Here is a 19,637-nt window from a genome sequence, read left to right on the forward strand (position 1 = left end):
ATCACGCACATACCTACGGCGCGGCTCTGAATGCGACATGGATCTCTTCGTCCTCCGCTGGAAAACATGCAAGCACGCACGTACCTAGCTACCTTTTCTCCTTTCAACCCAGCGACATGGATCTCTTCGAGTCTTCGTCCTCCGCTGGCCAGCAGATGGATCACTACGTACGTACTAGCTTCTTCTGCGCCATCATCGATCTTTTCTGCTTCCCCCATGTTTACGTAAGTAACGTTTAGCTTATGGTACGCAATTCTACACCAACCGGATCCTTGGCGCAATGGTAGCGCGTCTGACTCCAGATCAGAAGGTTGCGTGTTCGATTCACGTAGGGTTCAATTCCTGAACAAATCCGGATTCCTTTTTTGATTTTTCACTTCAGCAATCTAGTACTAAATTGTTTTCTTCTTACAAGCATCAATCCTGCAAAAAGTCCTTTTGGAGCTCGGCCTCCACGGAGGCAGGTTTTCGAAAATTTCAAAGTTCATCAAAATTTATAGTTTTGCATTTCAAAACATTCTGAAAATATATACAGATATACGTAGGGTTCAATCCCTGAACAAATCCGGATTCCTTTTTTGATTTTTCACTTCAGCAATCTAGTACTAAATTGTTTTCTTCTTACAAGCATCAATCCTGCAAAAAGTCCTTTTGGAGCTCGGCCTCCACGGAGGCAGGTTTTCGAAAATTTCAAAGTTCATCAAAATCTATAGTTTTGCATTTCAAAACATTCTGAAAATATATACAGATATACATGGAGGTATAATACACATGATACTATTCATCTCAAAAGTCCATGAATTTGTTCTTTTTGCACAGATCGCATGTCAAGTTATTTCATCCTGAAATTTCACACATACACATCACGCCCTTGAATACCTGTACAATTTTCTTCATATCTTTTTGAAACTGAAAAGTATGAATTTTGATTATTTTTTTCCAAAAAAAAGGCCTCCATGAAGGCCGAGCTCCAAAAGGCCGTTCTCTCAATCCTGTCATTTCTTAAAAGGAACCTGCAAGTGATGCATCCAACCACAAAGAGGTAATAAACGACAATTTTTCTTTTTCTTTTTATCAATGAATCAAATTTGTTTCATTGTACTTCTGTGGCTAAACGATGGTAGTTTTTTTCACCTTTTTTTTAAATTATGAAAGACAACACTGCACTCATTCATTAAAGTGTTTTTTTTACGATGACCGGTCGAGAGGGAAAAATACCTACTAATTAAGCTAACATAAAATCTATACAAAGATGCAACAACTAAGACTAAGTTGCGGCCAAAGAGCTACTAATAATGGTGGGGTGGGTGGCGGTGGAAGCATTTAGTCACCATCATCCGGCATAACGCCATGAAGGTCATAGCCACTGAAGCCGCTTTAGAGTATTCAAGAGTTGTGCTCTTTCAGTTAGAAGCAGTAGATTATCATAACCAAGACACACCACTTCTCTTTCATGGAGTTGGAGAGTAGCACACTACCATGAATCCGGAAGGAGTGGAAGGTATGATTGGTAGGAATAGGTTAACGGAGAGGCCGACATGTGAGAGGTTGTGATGATTGGACACTAGATACCAATGGTCAGTTAACGATGAGATGGCAAGAAGACTCTTCATAAATGTGGCAAAATGGGGCAGATGAATCATGACGCCAGCTTCGCTTAGCTATATTGCAAGGATTTCTCCCAAATAACAAGCCATGGAAAGAATTGGCTTGTCACATGATTTTTTATCTCCCACTAATCTCTGGGAATGAGCGGTGAACTAAACCTTAGGGATATTACTCTGGGTTGGAGCATAGTTCTACCTATGTTTGATGCGTGAACTGGGTAAATGACAAGGAATACCATCAAGAGTGACATGTCTATGATTAGTTAATTGTTATCCTAGAGAGAGTTGCTTCACTGGACGACTGAGCTGTGGAAGTTGGCCGGCGGGGGGTGGTCCCGTGGACGGTGACGAACCAACCAACAGCTAAATTTTTATGAGAAAAGCAAGGGAGTGCTCAGGTTCAGTTCATGGCATAGACGGGAGCGGAAATGGATGCATCTCACGTTTCGTCATTTCCCACGCATCTAACAGACGGCACTACCCCCAACTAATGGTTCCTACTATACATGTGTATGCCCAGAGCCCCAAACTACTGTAGATTATTAGTGTTTTTTCGTGCAAGAGTACCGTCGGCTTGGCGTGTCATGTAGTACAACTGAAGAACGCTTTGAACATTCTATAAGGAGATGATGGGACTCACTCCAATAACAATCGGATCCTTGGCGCAATGGTAGCGCGTCTGACTCCAGATCAGAAGGTTGCGTGTTCGATTCACGTAGGGTTCAATCCCTGAACAAATCCGGATTTTTATTTTTATTTTTTTACTTCAGCCACCCTTAAATTGTTTTCTTCTCACAAGCAGCAATCCTGTCATTACCTGCAACACTGCAACTGATGCCTCACTCAAAAATCAGTGTGCAACTCAACAAGCCTAAACCACACCTTAATATTGCTCCAAATGCATCGTGTGTATGTAGTAGTACATGAAGAGAATCCGTGCCACCATTTCCGGCTCCCTTTAGCACAATTAACACAAGCCATAGTAAGGCCATCATTTACATTGGAGACCATGCTTCCTCCACACCGCTCTTGCAAGTTGAGCCATGCTAAGAACTTGAGCTTCAGGGGCGTCCAATTATTCCAAAATGTAAGCTACATTAAGGCTTTGTTTGGTGACTCAGGGAAGAACGCCCAGGGTACTACATCCTGTCGGGGGAATTTCAGGAGCACACGTAATTCCCTTCCTTTTCCACGGGAGAGATCTTCTCCTCATTTGTTGGTACAGAGGAGGGGAAGAGAGGGATGGAAGGCACGGGCGAGGGAGGGAGAGCGAGGCAACGGAGCTCAGATCGCACGAGGGGAACGACGGGAGGATTTTCCACGAGTGTGGAGGTGTGGGACCTTTTCCCGGGGAAAGGGCAGAGTTCGGGCAGGCACACCCCGTCGAATGGGTCGTCCAAATGACGAGGCTGTTTTCCCAGGCAAGGGTCTCCATGTGGATTTTGGGTCCTGGAAAAACGTGGGGATCCCGGGGGAGAACCCACGCAACCAAATGAGCCCTAAGGAGTTTCCCCAGGTACCCGAGGTGAGTTCCACGCAATGGCATCATTAGCCTCCTCATGAAAGTGTGTTTCGTTGATAGGGACCCATAGCTCAAAATTTTCAACGATGCATTTAATTGTGAAGCCAAGATTTAGATTTAGGTTCGCAACCCAATGCTCATGCTTTGAAGCTTTTTGCACCGTTATGTTTTTTGCGCTTGGATATAACAAAGATGGACCGAGCTGCATTTTTTGATTTGCAGCCCCCAAGCCAAGGTGAGTGCAAGAAGGAAGCAATTTTTCTATTGCCGGTGGTGACTATGGTCATGTCAAAAAATAAATCCATGTCTTTCACGCTGCAAGGGTGACCTGGACCAACCCAAGCTCTACTCATACCCCCTTATTCCCCAAGCAAGCCACGACCGTCGAAGTCGCAATGCTCGCTCAAATTTTTCCATGTCCAGGATGTTGAGACCACCAATAGCCGTCTATGGACATACAAAGTCTGAGAGTGGACGATCTGCATATGGAGGCATCTGCACCCGTTTTTCAAAAATGTACTTTTTACGCGTTTTGTAATGTTCAAAAATTCTAAAAAAAATTATGCATACATGTTGGCAAAGGTATGTCCACGACACAAAGTTTTGTGTAAAAAGGTATTTTTATTTTGTCTCAGTAAAAAAGAAAAATTTTACTGCTTCTAAATAGCGTTTCACGGCACAAAATTTTATCTTTTTTGCACAGGCTCCAAAAAAAGTTGTTTTTCTATGAAACTTTCTGCACACACATAGAAGATGTCCATGCACTTTTTTTTTCAGAATTTTTTGACATTGCAAAATGTGTTTTCTAGAGTGGGTTCATATATACCGAGGTTCATTCATGCACTTATTTACAAAGTCCCACTTACATTTTGCTCCTAACCCTTATTGGATCTGACCCAGAGGACAGCTCATTGCAATTTGGTAATAGACTTGAAGGTACCTTCAAGTAACACAAGTGATGCGAGGTGATACATGAACTTAGCTGTGCAATATTTAGAGCAAATCTAGATGTGCTTTAGCAAAACATTTCCTCTATATACAATACGATCAACACCAATCACAAACAATTACATGATATATACCGGATCACCATCGCTACAATTTATCCCTGCTTTCTTATAGCAATTTCATCGCTACGCCATCAACATCATCACACCAAAACATGTACGTATTTACACATCCTGATCCCCCTGAGCTCTTTATTTATCAGGTGCTAGCATGCCAAGTGCGATCAACCTTAATTACCCTGGTTTATTCTGTCATCGCCTAGAAAACACGTAAGCACGCACGTACCGAAATACATGACGTCAAACTCCCAACCTATTAGTGCTCACACTAATAGGTGCATGTCATAGGATTCAAACTCCCAACCTATTAGTTTTCCTCATTTCTTGTGCCTAGTTACTTCTTTTATTTTTCTTGTTGTGCATCTTCTCAGTCCAGTTTTCTTCTTCTTTGGTTTTGGTTGGCCCTTTTTTCAGTTTTATTCTTTTCTATTTTTCTTTATTTCTTCTTCCTTTTCTCTTTTATTGTCATTTGCTTAAATTCGTGATCATTTCCTTACATTTATGAACGTTTTTTCAAATGAATGAATGTTTATCAATTTCGCAAACTTCTATCAAATTCATGAACTTTTTTTGTCAAATTCGTAAACTTTTTTCAAATCGATGAATCTTTTCAATTACGCAAACTTCTTGTTAAATCCATGGATTTTTTTATTCTTTTGGCAAGTGATCAGCTTGGTGCATGGAATTGACGTCCCTGCCGCACGCGCGCTGGTCGCTACATGTGGCAAAAATTTGCCCGAGTTGCAACTCACCGGAGAAGAAAATGTGATGTATCCCTCTGATCCGATCTCCGGGGATGGAACCGACTCCGCCATGGGGATCAAGAAATAGCATGATAAGAGTGCAGCTCACGTGATGGGTGTGAGCAGCCATGGAAAAGACTCGGAAAATAATAAATCTGTGATGGGGTAAAAATGTGTATGAGATTGAATCACCTTTTTTGTGCTTGAAAGGGAGCAAAAGTGCCGTTGTACGGCCCACCCGACACCCCAAGCACACGCCCCCGGCGCGGCCAGATTCGTCAGCCGCGTACGAGGCCGCTCGCCGGCGGGCAAGTCCACCGGTCCTGCCTCCTGCGTTCCCTTCCTCGGCGGCGGCGCCGATTGCTACGCGCGCGCGCCGAGCGTCGCAGGTGACGCCACTCGATCGCAGTGCACCTCTTCAGCGGACGCACGCACCTCCCCAGAGGGCGAGTCGAGCTCGGCTGGAATCGGCCAGCAATGCCAACCGCCCGCCTGTCCTCCATCTTCACCTCCTCCTTCAGGGATCCTTCACGAGCCCCCCTCGCCGCCTTGGCTGCCGCCACGGAACGCGTGCGCGCTGGAACGCTAACCCGGGAGGACGCGCACCACCTGTTCGGCGAATTGCTAGGCCAAGCCGCCGCCGTCCCGGAACGCGGGTTGAACAACTTTCTTGCCACACTCGCCCGTGCTCCACCCTCACCTGCCTGCAGCGATGGCCCCGGCCTTGCCATCGCCCTCTTCAACCGCATGTCCCGAGGCGCTGGTGCACGGGTGGTGTCGCCCACGCTCTGTACCTATTCCATCCTCATGGACTGCTGCTGCCGCGCAGGCCGCCCGGACTTGGTGGTTGCCTTCTTCGGTCGCCTCATCAGGTTGGGGCTGCGCTTGGAGGTCATCTCCTTCAGCAATCTCCTCAAGGGGCTCTGCCAGGCCAAGCGTACAAATGAGGCGGTGGCCTTGCTGCTCCACGGGACACCTGAACTGGACTGTGTGCCTAATGTCTTCTCGTACAGCATCGTAATCAACGGCTGTTTTAAAGAAGGTGAAGTAGACAAAGCGTGCAATCTCTTCCATGGGATGATCCAACTGGGAGTTCAACCTAATGTGGCCATCTACACCTCAATTATCGATGCACTAAGCAAGTGCAGAGCCATGGACAAGGCAGAAGTGGTCCTTCAGCAAATGGTTGATCAAGGCATTGAACCCAACATCAGGACATATACTACCCTGATACATGGATATTCCGCTTCGGGTCAGTGGAAGGCGGCAGTTAGAGTATTCAAGGAAATGGCAAGTGTTGGTGTTCTACCAAATGCTGTCACTTTGAACTCATTTATGGATTCACTTTGCAAGCATAGAAGGACAAAGGAAGCTAGAGTTATTTTTGACTCCATGGCTGCAAAGGGCCAAAAACCTGATGTCGTCTCCTACTCTACTATGCTTAGCGGGTATGTGAAAGAAGGATGCTTCGATGATATGACTTGTCTCTTTAATTCGATGCTACAGAATGGTGTTGTACCTAACCACCGTATTTTCAACATACTGATCAATGCATATGCTAAACGTGGACTGATGGATGCGGCTATGCACATGTTCGAAGTAATGAGGCAACAAGGAGTAAACCCAGATGTATTTAGCTATCAAATTGTAATGGATTCACTTTGCAAAATGGGTAGGATGGATGCTGCTCTGGACAAATTTAATCAGATGGTCAATCAAGGAGTTTCACCTGACATAGTTGTTTACCGATGCCTAGTTCTGGGTTCTTGCTCTCATGGTGATTTTGAGAAAGCCAAGGAATTGATTTCTGAAGCAGTTAATAAAGGTCTGTGTTCTAACAGTGTGTTCTTCTATCCTGTAATAAACGACCTGTGCAAAGAAGGAAAGGTGAAGGAGGCACAGGATATGTTTGACTTCATTGTAGGTATTGGTCAGCGGCCTGATGTGATTATGTACAATTCACTGATGGATGGATATTGCCTTGTTGGCAAAGTGGAGGAAGCACTGAGAGTACTTGATGCTATGAAGTCTGCTGGCCTCCAACCTGATGCTTTTACGTACGGTATACTTCTTAATGGCTACTGTAAAATTGGCAAGATCGCCGATGGATTGAGTCTTTTCAGGGAAATGTCACTCAACGGGGTTAAGCCCACGACTATTATGTACAACATTATACTCCATGGGTTGTTTTTCTCCGGGAGAACAGTTTCTGCAAAGGAAATATTCCATACGATGAATGAAAGTGGCATACCAGTGGGCGTTGACACATACAACATAGTTCTTAGTGGACTTTGTAAAAATAATTGCACTGATGAAGCAATAGAGCTGTTCAAGAAATTACGTGCTATGAACGTGAAGATTAATGTCATAATACTCAATACCATGATTTCTGCAATGTTTAAAACTAGGAGAATTGAAGAAGCCAAGGATTTGTTTGCTACTATATCAGCCATTGGGTTGGTGCCTTCTGTTGTGACTTACAGTGTAATGATGACGAATTTCATAAAAGAAGGGTTGTTGGCAGAGGCTGATGATATGTTTTTAGCAATGGAGAAGGCTAGCTGTGCTCCCAACTCCAGTCTGCTAAATCAAGTGGTCAGGGCGTTGCTGGAAAAAGGTGCAGTTGTAAAGGCTGCAACTTATCTCGCTAAACTTGATGCTAAACAGCTGTCAGTTGAAGCTTCAACGATTTCGTTAATAGTATCTCTCTTCTCAGGGGAAGGGAAACTAAGGGAGCATGTAGAGTTGCTTCCAGTAAAGTACCAGCCTCCTGAGAGTTCGGCTGACAATTGAAAGAGTATACTTGAAACTTCCTACTGAAAAACAAGGTGGTAAATTAAAATAACAAGCCTGACTCCTGAGGGTCATATGAATTTCCCCCTTTTTGTGATGAAGAAAGTGTAACTCTGATCTGGAATGTTTGGATATCTGTCACACATTACATATTTATCAGCATCCAAGTTTGTGGCAAAGTACTTGCCTACTTGCCTCTGGGAATACCTCATCTCGGCGTTTATGGATTCATGCAACAAGAAGGCATGATCAAGGAGTGCAACACAACCCAGATATAAAATAGTCTGTTTAATAATTGTGAGATGGTTGATGCACTGCTTTTGCCCTCTGTTGATGATAGTTACTATTATGTTCACTCTTGAAACTCCAACTAAGCTGTGATCTCTCTCTTCATAATGTTACAGAAAGCTAGGTTGCTCTAGATTAAATGCTTGCATTTTTAAATTTCAGCAACCATTGCATGTAAACCTAATTTGCCACCAGTGATATCCTGGTTACTTTCAGTTATACCTCTCTCAACAGTAGTGCTATTTTTTTCTGTTTAGTGTTAAGTGGGTTGTTTTCATCTAAAATCTAGTTGTCTCCGCTAGCTAGTGCACTTTAGTTAGTATTCTGGTGTTATGTGCTAAACATGTTTTGAAGATGAGAAGCGTTAAGCTACTCCCAGGAACTGCTGACTGTAAAAATACATTGTAGATGTCTTAGGTCTCTCCGGTAAGAAATATTTACCTTTATTCATTGTTTTGACTGACTGACTGATCACGAACAGAGCGTGAAGGATCAGTGCTATACTGCCATCGGGATTCTCATCTCCAATATTTGTCATGGTGCATTCTAGGGTGTTTTGCAATTACCTTGAAGAAATTTTTTAGATAAAAAGTTGTGCAATCTGGAGGCCTCCAATGGATGCACACATTACACATAGTCTGTAGCTCCTTTGGTTGAAACACAATGCTTGTCTCTGAAACCAAATAAATACTGCATTATTCTCTGGCTTTCTGTTGTGGAAATCGCAGGAGTTGATTATTTTGTTAGTCTTGTGACCTTCTGGTCAACCTGTGTCTCAACCTGGAAGGGGCAGACAGTATCTTGTCAACAATGGAGAAGACTGGCTGTGCATGATTGAACATGTGGTCAAAAAAACATGTGGTCAGGGTGTTACTGAAGAAAGGTGAAGTAATCTTTCTAAAATTGATGAGAAAAATTTAGTACTCCCTCTGTTTGTTTTTATAAGACGTTTCAGACAACTTGTTTTGTACTATTTTGAACAGTGTCTGAATATCTAAAACGGCTTATAAAAATGAACAGACGTAGTACTTGAAGCGTCAACCATTGAGCTGCAGTTGCTGGTCTCTCTTTTTCCCTCTAGACTAGACGTTTAAGGATGCTGTAATAATCTGCGCCAGGCCTGAGGTTCTCTGGACGGTTTCATTTGAACGAAACCAGAAGCGGGATAATTCGAAGAAATAAAACAAAATCATGTGTGTATGCTAGCTACCGGGACAAGAACCAACTCGAAGCAATAATCATCCAGAAGAATCCGAAGGGGGCATACTGGTTTGGGGCGCACTGTGAACGTTTCCTTCTGGAGCAGGGCAATGTGAACTCGAATTGGGGAAGCTTTCATCATCAGCGTTTGTCGCAACACACATATTTACAATCAAGAGGGGATTAGTTGGCCGGCCGAGTCAAATAGTTCTGACCAAGGTTCAATGGGCATAATTAAATTTGAATTTACAAAATATATCATTTCTTTCCATAGATTGTTACTCATGTGAATTATTTATACACTATGGAAAAATATTATATGTAGAGTGTCGGGCTGTTTGCGATTTTTCACGTGGTTCTTGGCAAACAAGTCCTTTGCTGAGTATCTCATACAAAACACTTGGCAAGCAAGGGTACTCGGCAAATAGAAACTTTGTTGAGTACTGTACTCGACAAAGTAGGGACTTTGCCGAGTGTTTTATAACACTCGGAAATATGTCTTTGCCAAGTGTTTTTTAACAGACACTTGGTAAACAAATAAAATGATGTTTATTTGGATTTAGAAGACTAAATTTCATCCATTGGCCTTGAAATTTAGCTACCTCTGTTGTTCTTTGTACTACCATAATTGATTACAACTAGATTGAAAGTTTCTTCCTAAAAATAGAAAGAATCAAACAACAATATACTGAAATAGTGCATTACTAGGTGGCAAATGACACAGAAGAGGAGGCCCATGATAGGTTCCACAACAGGTAGGGATCAAGATTATACTCTCTTTTCTATAAACAAAGTAGGCTTGTGATTGTCCGGATCCCGTGTACGAGCTATATGTAAACATATATAGCCGATCCGCCCGCCGGGCACCCAAACCTTCGTTCTGGGCTTGGAACATTTTTTTCTTTTTTTAACCTTCAAATAATAAGTGCATGATTCAAACTCCCAACCTATTAGTTTACCTCCAACCATTGTAACCAACTGGGACATCTCATTTGTTGTGCCTAGTTACTTCTTTTATTCTTCTTGTTGTGCATCTTCTCAGTCCAGTTTTCTTCTTCTTTGATTTTGGTTGGCCTTTTTTCCCCAGTTTTATTCCTTTTTAATTTTCTTTATTTCTTCTTCCTTTTCTCTTTTATTTTCATTTTCTTAAATTCGTGATCATTTCCTTCAATTTATGAACTTTTTTTCAAATCCGTGAACTTATTTTTTGAATCCATGATCTTTTTCCAAATGAATGAATGTTTATCAATTTCGTAAAATTTTATCAAATTCATGATTTTTTTTGTCACAGTCATAAAAAAATTTCAAATTGATGGAAAATTTTCGATTCGCAAACTTCTTTCAAATCGTTAGCTTTTTTTAAATTCGTGGTACTTTTTCTTTTTGCAAGTGGTCACCTTGGTGCATGGAATTGACGTCCCAGCGGCACGGGCGGGCAGAAATTTGCCGGGTTACAACTCACCCGAGAAGAAAATGTGATCCATTCCCCTGATCCGGTCTTCGGGGATGGAACCGACTCCGCCCTGGGGATCAACTATCAAGAAATAGCAAGATAAAAGTGCAGCTCACCTGATGGGTGTGAGCATTACTCGGCGCGGCTCTGAACGCCTACCTCTTCTCCCTTGGACCCAGCGAGATGGATCTCTTGGTCCTCCGCTGGCCAGCAGATGGATCACTACGTAGGTACTACTAGCTTCTTCTGCGCCATCATCGATCTTTTCTGTTTCCGCCATGTTTACGTAAGTAAAGTGTCGCTTATGGTACTCACTCCAACACGAACCGGATCCTTGGCGCAATGGTAGCGCGTTTGACTCCGCTATTACATGTAACGCCTACATGTAAAATACTCCCTCCGGTCTTTTTTACTCTGCACATTGGATTTGCCGAAAGTCAAACTTTGCTAAGTTTGACCAAATTTATATTAAAAATTATTAGCATCTATAATATGTAATAAATATAATATGAAAATATATTCCAAGATGAATCTAATGATATTGGTGTTGTTATGTGAATGTCTATAATTTTTTGTATAAACTTGGTCAAAGTTGGATGAGATTGACTTCGGTCAAATCTAATATGCAGAGTAAAAAGGACCGGAGGGAGTACAATCAGGGGCACATCATACCACTCCTCACAAACCTCCTGTCCAACCACAAAGTAACCGCTGAGACAAACGTTATTTTTCCTCCGAAAAACAGGAGCCCTCTCGGGAGGCGACTAGGGTTTTCGGGAGGACCTGTGGCGGCGCCCGCTCGATCTGATCGGCGGGGCGCAGGGCTGGTTTCTGATCTCCTGGTTGGCGATGGCTTCATCTGCTGATCGGGGGAAGGCGAAGGAGGCGCTCTCGCCCAGGGCGGCGAGGGAGAAACTAGCGGAGGCGCTGGGGAAGATGGACATAACTGATGAAGAAGCGACTCCTTTGGTGCTTGATGATCTAGAGGAAGAGGCGCAGGAGAAGTGGATGCTGGCTGGGAAAGTTCTGAATCGACACATCCTTCACATCCAGACGATATCCAGCGCGCTCCGGCCGGCGTGGGGAAACCCTAAAGGACTTCACTTCAGGCCGGCGGGGGAGAATACGTTTGTGGCAGAATTCGCGGGCCAGCGAGATCGTGATCGCGTGTGGGAGGGTTCGCCATGGCACGTCAGCAAGAACGCGGTGATCCTCTCGGCGTTTGAAGACTGCATGCGGCCCTCCGAGTTGAAGTTTGATAAACTGCAGATCTGGGCTAGAGTGCTAAACCTCCCGTTCAACCTACGGGCGGAACCATGGAGTACGGCGATTGCTCATCAGATTGACAAAGAGGCATCATCAGTGCAGTTTGATCATAATGCGGGGTATCTAAGGGCGAGAGTATCTGTGGATGTTAATAAACCCTTGAGAAGGTGGATACTGATTGAATCTAAGAGGAGGAAGTGCATGGGTCCTTATGATATTGTCTATGAGAACGTGCCACACTTCTGTTTCTCATGTGGCAAGTTGGGCCACTCGGATTTGGTTTGTATGACACCTGGAACGAGGGATGAGAACGACGATCTCCCCTTCGGCAAAGGTCTGAGAGCGCAAGATGATTGGAGAAAGTCTGCTTCAAGCGAGAGTTCGACACGGGAGGGCTCGCCCCCCCCCCCCCCCCCGAAAAGAAAGGCTGACACCAAAAACTCGAGTACCGCGGCCAATGGTACAACTGAGGTGACATCCCCTGCAAAGGACACAAGGTTTCAGCAAAAAAGAAAGGGGGGACCTCATAGTCAGAACCAAGTTTATAGGAAGGTGGATCGACCCCTTCTTACGAATTCTCCTCACCAGGATGAGGGAGAGAGAGCTACTGAGAATGTTGTTCAAAGTGATTCTGTTGAGGATTCTGTTTCTGAAAGAGAACCTAAGAAGAAGAAACCTACCTCGAGCAATTCGGAAAAGTCGGCAGAGGCTGCGGTGCAGCCCTGCCCGAGCCAATGAGTTGCTTGAGTTGGAACTGTCGAGGGCTTGGGAATCCATCGACAGTTCGAGAGCTTCGCTGTGTGGTGAAGCAGGAAGGGCCCGCTCTCCTTTTTGTGATGGAAACTAAAATCTCAGCCAAAAGGATGGAGAGCATGAAGACTTTGTTTGGTTTTTCAGGATGTTATGCCGTGGACAGTACGGGCCTTAGTGGCGGTATTGGTCTGTTCTGGACGGATGTGGTGGAAGTGGAGCTGAAAAATTATAGTTCTTGCCACATCGACGTTCTAGTGAGGAAGAAGACCCAAGGCTCGAAGGAGTGGAGGGTCACCGGTTTTTATGGAGCCCCGAAAGTGGAAGACCGGCCACATAGTTGGAGGTTCCTACGTACACTTCATGCAATCCAGCATGAAGCGTGGTTGTGTGTTGGTGATTTCAACGAGACACTTACTGCCTCCGAACACTTCTTGAGAGCGGCCCGACCTGAATATCAAATGAGGGCGTTTAGAGAGGCAGTTGATGATTGCTCTTTTTAGGATCTTGGTTGGTCTAGGACAGAGTATACTTGGGACAATGGACAGCAAGGAGGCGCAAACGTAAAGGCCAGACTGGACAGAGGTTTTGGAAACCCTCAGTATATCCATATGTTCCCTGATACGCATGTTCGACATATTGCAACCATGGAGTCGGACCATTGTTTTGTACTAGTTGATCCACGGGAAAGTTTGTCAGGAACAAGAATACGAACGGCTAGACAGTTTCGTTACGAGGACGTTTGGCAGACTCACGTCGATTACGACCAGCTAGTACTTCAGCAATGGCAAAAAGGTGCGGGACGGCATGGGTTGGCTGGTGTGGTTGGTGCTCTCAACAATATGCAGCAGAAACTTGCAAGTTGGGGAGCCAAGGAGTTCGGAGACTTAGCACGCAAGGTTCAGAAGCTGCGCACTAAACTTGAACGCCCTCGGGGCCGCTCTATGGGGCGGGGCCCAACTGACGAAGAGCGTGCAGTCGGAAAGGAACTGCGTGAAGCCCTCCGACAAGAGGAAATCTGGATGCGTCAAAGATCCAGAGTTCTTTGGTTGCGTCGGGGTGACCGGAATACATAATATTTTCATGCCCAGGCAGTTCAACAGAAATGTATAAATAAAATTGAGTTTCTAACAAGAGCAGATGGCTCGACATGTCAGACTATGGATGAGAATCATGCAGAAGTCCAAGGTTTTTATGAAGCGTTATATACTTCCCAGGGATTCAGGCCTATGGAAGAGCTGCTCAATCTTATCCCGCAAAAGGTGACTCCGCTTATGAACGAGCATCTAGATAAACCATTCACAACCTAGGAGGTCAAGGAAGCTTTATTTCAAATGGCCCCATCCAAAGCTCCAGGTGTTGATGGTTTCACAACAGGGTTTTTTCAGCGGCACTGGGATCTCCTTCAGGAGGACATTGTGCTGGCTGTTTTGGATTTCCTAAATGGTGGTGAGTTGCCGGTGGGAATGAATGACACTTCAATAACTCTTATACCTAAAGTAAGATACCCGCAACTCATATCACAATATAGGCCAATTTCTTTATGTCCTGTTTTATATAAGATTGCTTCCAAGTGTATCACGATCAGGGCAAGTGAGTTTATGGATGAGATTATTAGCGAAGAACAGAGTGCCTTTATCCCGGGGCGCCTTATCACTGACAATGTCTTTATCGCCTATGAGAGCATCCATGCGATGCGGCGTCGGAAGAAAGGGAAAAATCATGTCTGTGCCGTCAAACTTGACATGATGAAAGCGTACGACAGAGTTGAATGGCACTATTTGGAAGCTATCATGTTAAAGATGGGGTTTATTTCGAGATTTGTTAGACTGACAATGAAGTGCGTGACTTCTGTCAGGTTTACCGTTCGGGTGAATGGGGAGCTGCTGCCCTACTTTACCCCTTCTCGGGGTCTACGGCAAGGAGATCCTTATTCGCCTTATCTCTTCCTCCTATGTGCTGAGGGCTTCACTACACTCTTGAAAAATCTGGGTGGTGCACAGGTGGACAAGGGGATTAGAGTGAGTACCAATTCACCTTGGGTAAATCATCTCCTCTTTGCAGATGATAGCCTGATATTCATGAATGCCAAGGAATCAAGCGCCCAAAGGTTGAACCAAGTTCTGAGGATATACATCGACAGTTCGGGACAGTGTGTGAACAGAGAGAAAAGCTCCATCTATTTCAGTCCGAACACGCTGGAACCCGTTAGACAAAATTTGAAGGATCTCCTTGGCATAACAGTTGAAGCGCTCAATGAGAGGTATCTTGGATTACCTACTGCGACGGGGCGTATCACTAGCGGTACCTTTGAGCATCTGACGGAGAGACTTTGAAGCAAGCTGCAGGGTGGGATGGAACGCATGATTTCATGTGCGGGTCGCGAGGTTCGCCTGAAATCTGTGGCGCAAGCTATCCTGGCCTTTTCGATGAGCTGTTTTAAGTTACCAAAGAAAGTTTGTAAGGGTCTCAGATCATGCATGGCCCGTTACTGGTGGAGTAGCTCCCTTGATCGTCGGTCTTTACATTGGACGGATTGGGACACGCTTACTTCTCCGAAAGTGAAAGGAGGGATGGGTTTCAGAGATCTTCAACTATTTAATCTTGCCCTCCTGGGAAAACATGGCTAGAGACTCGTCACGAGCCCGGAGTCGCTCTGTGCACGGGTGCTCAAAGGGAAGTATTTCCCGACGACAAATTTCCTCAAAGCTACTTCGCCATCCCACGCGTCTTCCACCTGGCGTGCAATCTTGGCGGGGAGGGAAGCTTTGGAGGTTGGGATGATTAAGCGGATTGGGGATGGGACGACGGTGTCGATATGGAATGATCCTTGGATCCCAGGTCTTATTTCCATGAAGCCATCGGTGCAGATTGGGGCCGCCGATCTTGTCAGGGTCTCAGATCTGATCGATGCTGATTCGGGGTCATGGAAACGTAATGAGGTACATGCAAATTTCATTCCGTCTGAAGCAGAAGCTATTCTCAATATACCTTTGAGGCGGTTTGGAGGAGATGATATATGGGCATGGTCGGCAGAAAAAGCAGGAGTCTATACTGTCAAGTCAGCGTACCACACTCTTATGATTTGCAACGAGCATCGTGCTCTAGAAGAAGGGTCGGTCACCGAAATCTTCCGAGACAAATAAACAACTATGGACGAGGCTTTGGAAGTTGAACGTGTTACCAAAGGTTCGTGTGTTCTGATGGCGAGTGCTGCGAGGGATTCTTCCCGTAGAGGGCATGCTCCACTACAGGCATATTACGACAACAACAAGGTGCAAGGTTTGCCTTGCAGCTGAGGAGGATATGTACCATGCATCAATTGCAGCCATGCACAAAATTTCTGGAGAGAAGCTCGTCAGTGGTGGGACGTAAAGCTGCCGGAGCTGCATATGATGACATGGTCTAGAGATGTTCTCTGTGATGATCGATTTGATGGGTCAGACAGGGCAAAGATCATTACGGTGATGTGGGCAATATGGACATCTAGAAACAATATCACGCATGACAAAGCTAGTATGGAACCTGTCCAGTCACTAAAAATGATCAGAGATGCGTTAGCAGTGCTAGAGCTCCCGATCAAACATGCAATCGTGCTGCCAGGGCACGGATGGAGACCGCCGGATGGAGAATGCATCAAAATTAACACAGATGCCGGTGTTGCTATGCTCGAGCATAGAGGAGGTATTGGGGGTGTGGCTCGATCATCTTCGGCTTTTATCACAGCTTGGTGCAAACCGTGCCTAGGTATCACAGATCCTCTTGTTGCAGAGGCAACTGCGGTGCGTGAGGGTGTAGTGGTGGCAATGCTTCGTGGTTTTGCACGGGTCGAAATTGAAACAGACTGTTTGGAAGTGGTCAACCTCTGAAAATCGCGCCGGAATTCGCGCTCTGTAATAGCGCCGTTACTTTTAGATATTAAGGAGCTTGTTGCTCAGTTTAATTATTTTGACATTCTTCATGTAAGGAGACATGCCAATGTCCCTGCCCACCTTTGTGCAAAACATGCATGCACATTGGAGATGACAGAGTGTTGGATGGACTCCCTCCGGGGTTCCTGGTTACTAGCCTTATGGCTGATGTGTCCGGTGGATCATCATATGAATAAAAAGCTCCTTAATTCCCCGCAAAAAAAACCTCCTGTCCAACAGCTAGCTTAGCCAAAATGTGAGCAGCCCGATTAGCCGATCGACGTTTCCATGTCACTCTGCATCCTTGCCAGCCATGCATGAAGCTTTTGATTTCTTCTACTAGCGGAGGTTCCTGGACGAGCTATTGATCATGCTAACTGCTTCACTGCAGTCCATTTCAACCTGAATACGTTGCACCCCCATCTCCCGTCCAAAGAGAAGTGCTTTACGACGCTTTCAGTTCAGCCATTTCAGGGCTAGAGCAGTTTGGAAAGAAGTGGGAAGCCGCGCCCCGAAAGGCACCCTCGTGATCCCGCAAGACCACGCCTCCGCCTCCATTGTCCGAGCCTTTTGATACAACCCCGTCCACATTAGCAAGGGTCCAGCCTAGCTCCGGCGGGCTCCATTTCTCCAAAGGTGGCTGCACATTCCGCCGGGCTTCATAAGTTTGGATACAGAGAGGGCTGTTAAATTGTTTTCTTCTTACAAGAATCAATCTTGCGAAAATTCCTTTTGGAGCTCGGCCTCCACGGGGGCTGGTTTTTAAAATTTTCACAATTCATTAAAATTTATAATTTTACATTTAAAAAATCTGAAAATAAATACAGATATACATGAAGGCATAACACACATGTGTGTAAATTTTTACGAAATACCTTGAAACGAGAACTGTGCAAAAAAGAAAAATCGGTGGCTTTTCAACACATGATATTATTCATCCCAAAAGTCCATGAGTGTGTTCTTTTTGCATAAATCACATCTCAAGATATTTCATTCTAAAATTTTACATACATACAAATCACATCCTTGTATACTTGTATAATTGTTTTCAATTTTTTAAAGCCAAAAAGTATGGATTTTGATTTTTTTTTCAAAAAATCCGGCCTCCATGGAGGCCGAGCTCCAAAAGGACGTTCTCCCAATGCTGTCATTTCTTAAAAGGAACCTGCAAGTGATGCATCCAACCACAAAGAGGTAAGAAACGGAAGTTTTTCTTTTTCTTTTTATGGGTGAATCAAATTTGTTTCATTGTACTTCTGCGGCTAAACAATGGTAGTTTTTGCACCTTTTTTTTTAATTATGAAAGACAACAATGCACTCATTCATTAAAATGCTTTTTTTACGATGACCGAGTCGAGTGGAAAAAATACCTACTAATTAAGCTAACAGAAAATCTATACAAAGATGCAACAACTAAGACTAAGTTGCGGCCACAGAGCTATGAATAATGGTGGGGTGGGTGGCGGTGGAAGCATATAGTTACCTTCATCCGGCATAACGCCATGAAATGAGTTTAGCGGAGATGGCCTCGAAAGTCATAGCCACTGAAGCCGCTTTAGAGTTGGAAGATTCAAGAGTTGTGCTCTTTCAATTAGAGATTATCATAACCAAGACACACCACTTCTCTTTCATGGAGTTGGAGAGTAGCGCAGTACCATGAATCCACAAGGAGAGGAAAATATGATTAGTAGGAATAGGTTAAAGGAGAGGCTGACATGTGAGAGGTTGTGATGATTGGACAATACATATCAATGGAGTAGGACCAGTTAACCATGAGGTGGCAAGAAGACTCTTGATAAACGTGGCAATAGGGGCAGATGGATTACGACGCCAAGCCTTGCTTAGCTGTATTGCCAAGCATTTCTCCTAGATAACAAGCCATGGAAAGAATTGGCATGTCGGAGGATTTTTAATCTCCTACTAATCTCTAGGAATGTGCGGTGAAATAAACCTACAATTTGTAAGAGGGAGTTGAGCTACCATAGTAGATGATATTACTTTCCATAATATGAAGCCTGGGTCAGAGGGGTGAAGTGGAAGGTTTGAAGTGTACTCCAAAGCGAGAGGAATTGCTCCAGAGCTTAGGTGCCGTGGTACCTCTGGGTTGGAGCATAGTTCTGTTGGAAATATGAGCAATTTACCGAATGATTTTATTAACAGAAATACTAGATAAAGCATGACTAATATAGTAAAGGTAAAACAAGTCATGCATTCGGACAGAGAGAAGGTAAAGAGTATCTGCATATATGAACTTGAACTAAACACATTTAGAACAGACACTAGATGAAGTTGCATATATGAAGTAGAACCTAACACATGTAGGACGGAAAGGAGAGAAAAGAACTGTGTCATGACATCTAACAGAAAGAGGAAGAACACGTACGGGACAGTAGCAGTAGAAGTGCTGGACTTGGGGTCAGTGTCCTCGTCTGCCATGTCGTCGAGGAGGTCGTGGATGTCGGGGAAGAAGTCGTCGTCGGGGAAGTAGTCATCGGCGACCGGATCGTCCGTGATGAAGCAGCCAGTAGTCGCGCTGAGCGCTCCCCAAAAACCTTATCACCCTTCTCCCGTACAGGACTCAAAAGGTGCGGCTTCGGAGGCCTACTGTCCCGACCTGCGGTGCACGCCGCAAGCCGGGATGGGGAAGATCGTAGCAGCAATGCAGTGCTCAGGAACTTGTGGCGAGAGGAGGAAGAGGTTCTGGTGCATCTCTCTGGCAGGAGCGACCTCCCTTTTATAGGCGAAAGAGAAGGAGGTGAGAGGGCAGCGACGGGAGGCGAAATGAAGAGACGGAGGCGAAGCGAACAGCCAGCAGCCGAAGGGCTGCACCGTTCGCATTCGAACTCCACTTTCGCAAAAAATCTTTTCAGCTTCCGTGTGACCTTTCGTATACCCGTAGTGCGTGGCAAAAATTTAGATATCGGCTCAGCTCATTCCCGTAACCCGCGGCGCGGCGCGTCGTGACGAGGCGTGGCGTGGCGAGGCGGGCGGCGGAGGAGGAGCGCGCGTGGATATCCCTCTTGTTCTCATGCTCATA

At 44.9% G+C, this 19,637-nt stretch overlaps 2 protein-coding genes and 2 non-coding genes across 4 annotated transcripts; all 4 read left to right on the plus strand.

Annotated features, from left to right (window-relative positions):
- The first annotated feature begins 266 nt into the window (after positions 1-266).
- Positions 267-338, plus strand: TRNAW-CCA (transfer RNA tryptophan (anticodon CCA)). The gene has a single exon. It is a non-coding gene; the product is annotated as a tRNA-Trp (tRNA).
- A 1,922-nt stretch (positions 339-2,260) lies between these two features.
- Positions 2,261-2,332, plus strand: TRNAW-CCA (transfer RNA tryptophan (anticodon CCA)). Its single transcript has one exon. It is a non-coding gene; the product is annotated as a tRNA-Trp (tRNA).
- Positions 2,333-5,039: 2,707 nt separating this feature from the next.
- LOC125540144 (uncharacterized) lies at positions 5,040-8,964 on the plus strand. The gene has a single exon (XM_048703734.2). It carries the CDS (start codon positions 5,417-5,419, stop codon positions 7,730-7,732), a length of 2,316 nt encoding a protein of 771 aa, XP_048559691.2. The 5' UTR covers positions 5,040-5,416; the 3' UTR covers positions 7,733-8,964.
- A 2,558-nt stretch (positions 8,965-11,522) lies between these two features.
- LOC147987286 (uncharacterized) lies at positions 11,523-12,677 on the plus strand. The gene has a single exon (XM_087542335.1). It carries the CDS (start codon positions 11,523-11,525, stop codon positions 12,675-12,677), a length of 1,155 nt encoding a protein of 384 aa, XP_087398461.1.
- The last annotated feature ends 6,960 nt before the right edge of the window (positions 12,678-19,637 follow it).

This window comes from Triticum urartu, chromosome 2A, assembly GCF_056163025.1.
Source record: "Triticum urartu cultivar PI428250 chromosome 2A, HENAU_Tu73, whole genome shotgun sequence".
NCBI lineage: Eukaryota > Viridiplantae > Streptophyta > Magnoliopsida > Poales > Poaceae > Triticum > Triticum urartu.

Bases quoted from the DNA above. Each gene is read 5' to 3' on its own strand.
- LOC125540144 (XM_048703734.2), top strand. From the start codon at position 5,417: ATGCCAACCGCCCGCCTGTCCTCCATCTTCACCTCCTCCTTCAGGGAT.
- LOC147987286 (XM_087542335.1), top strand. From the start codon at position 11,523: ATGGCTTCATCTGCTGATCGGGGGAAGGCGAAGGAGGCGCTCTCGCCC.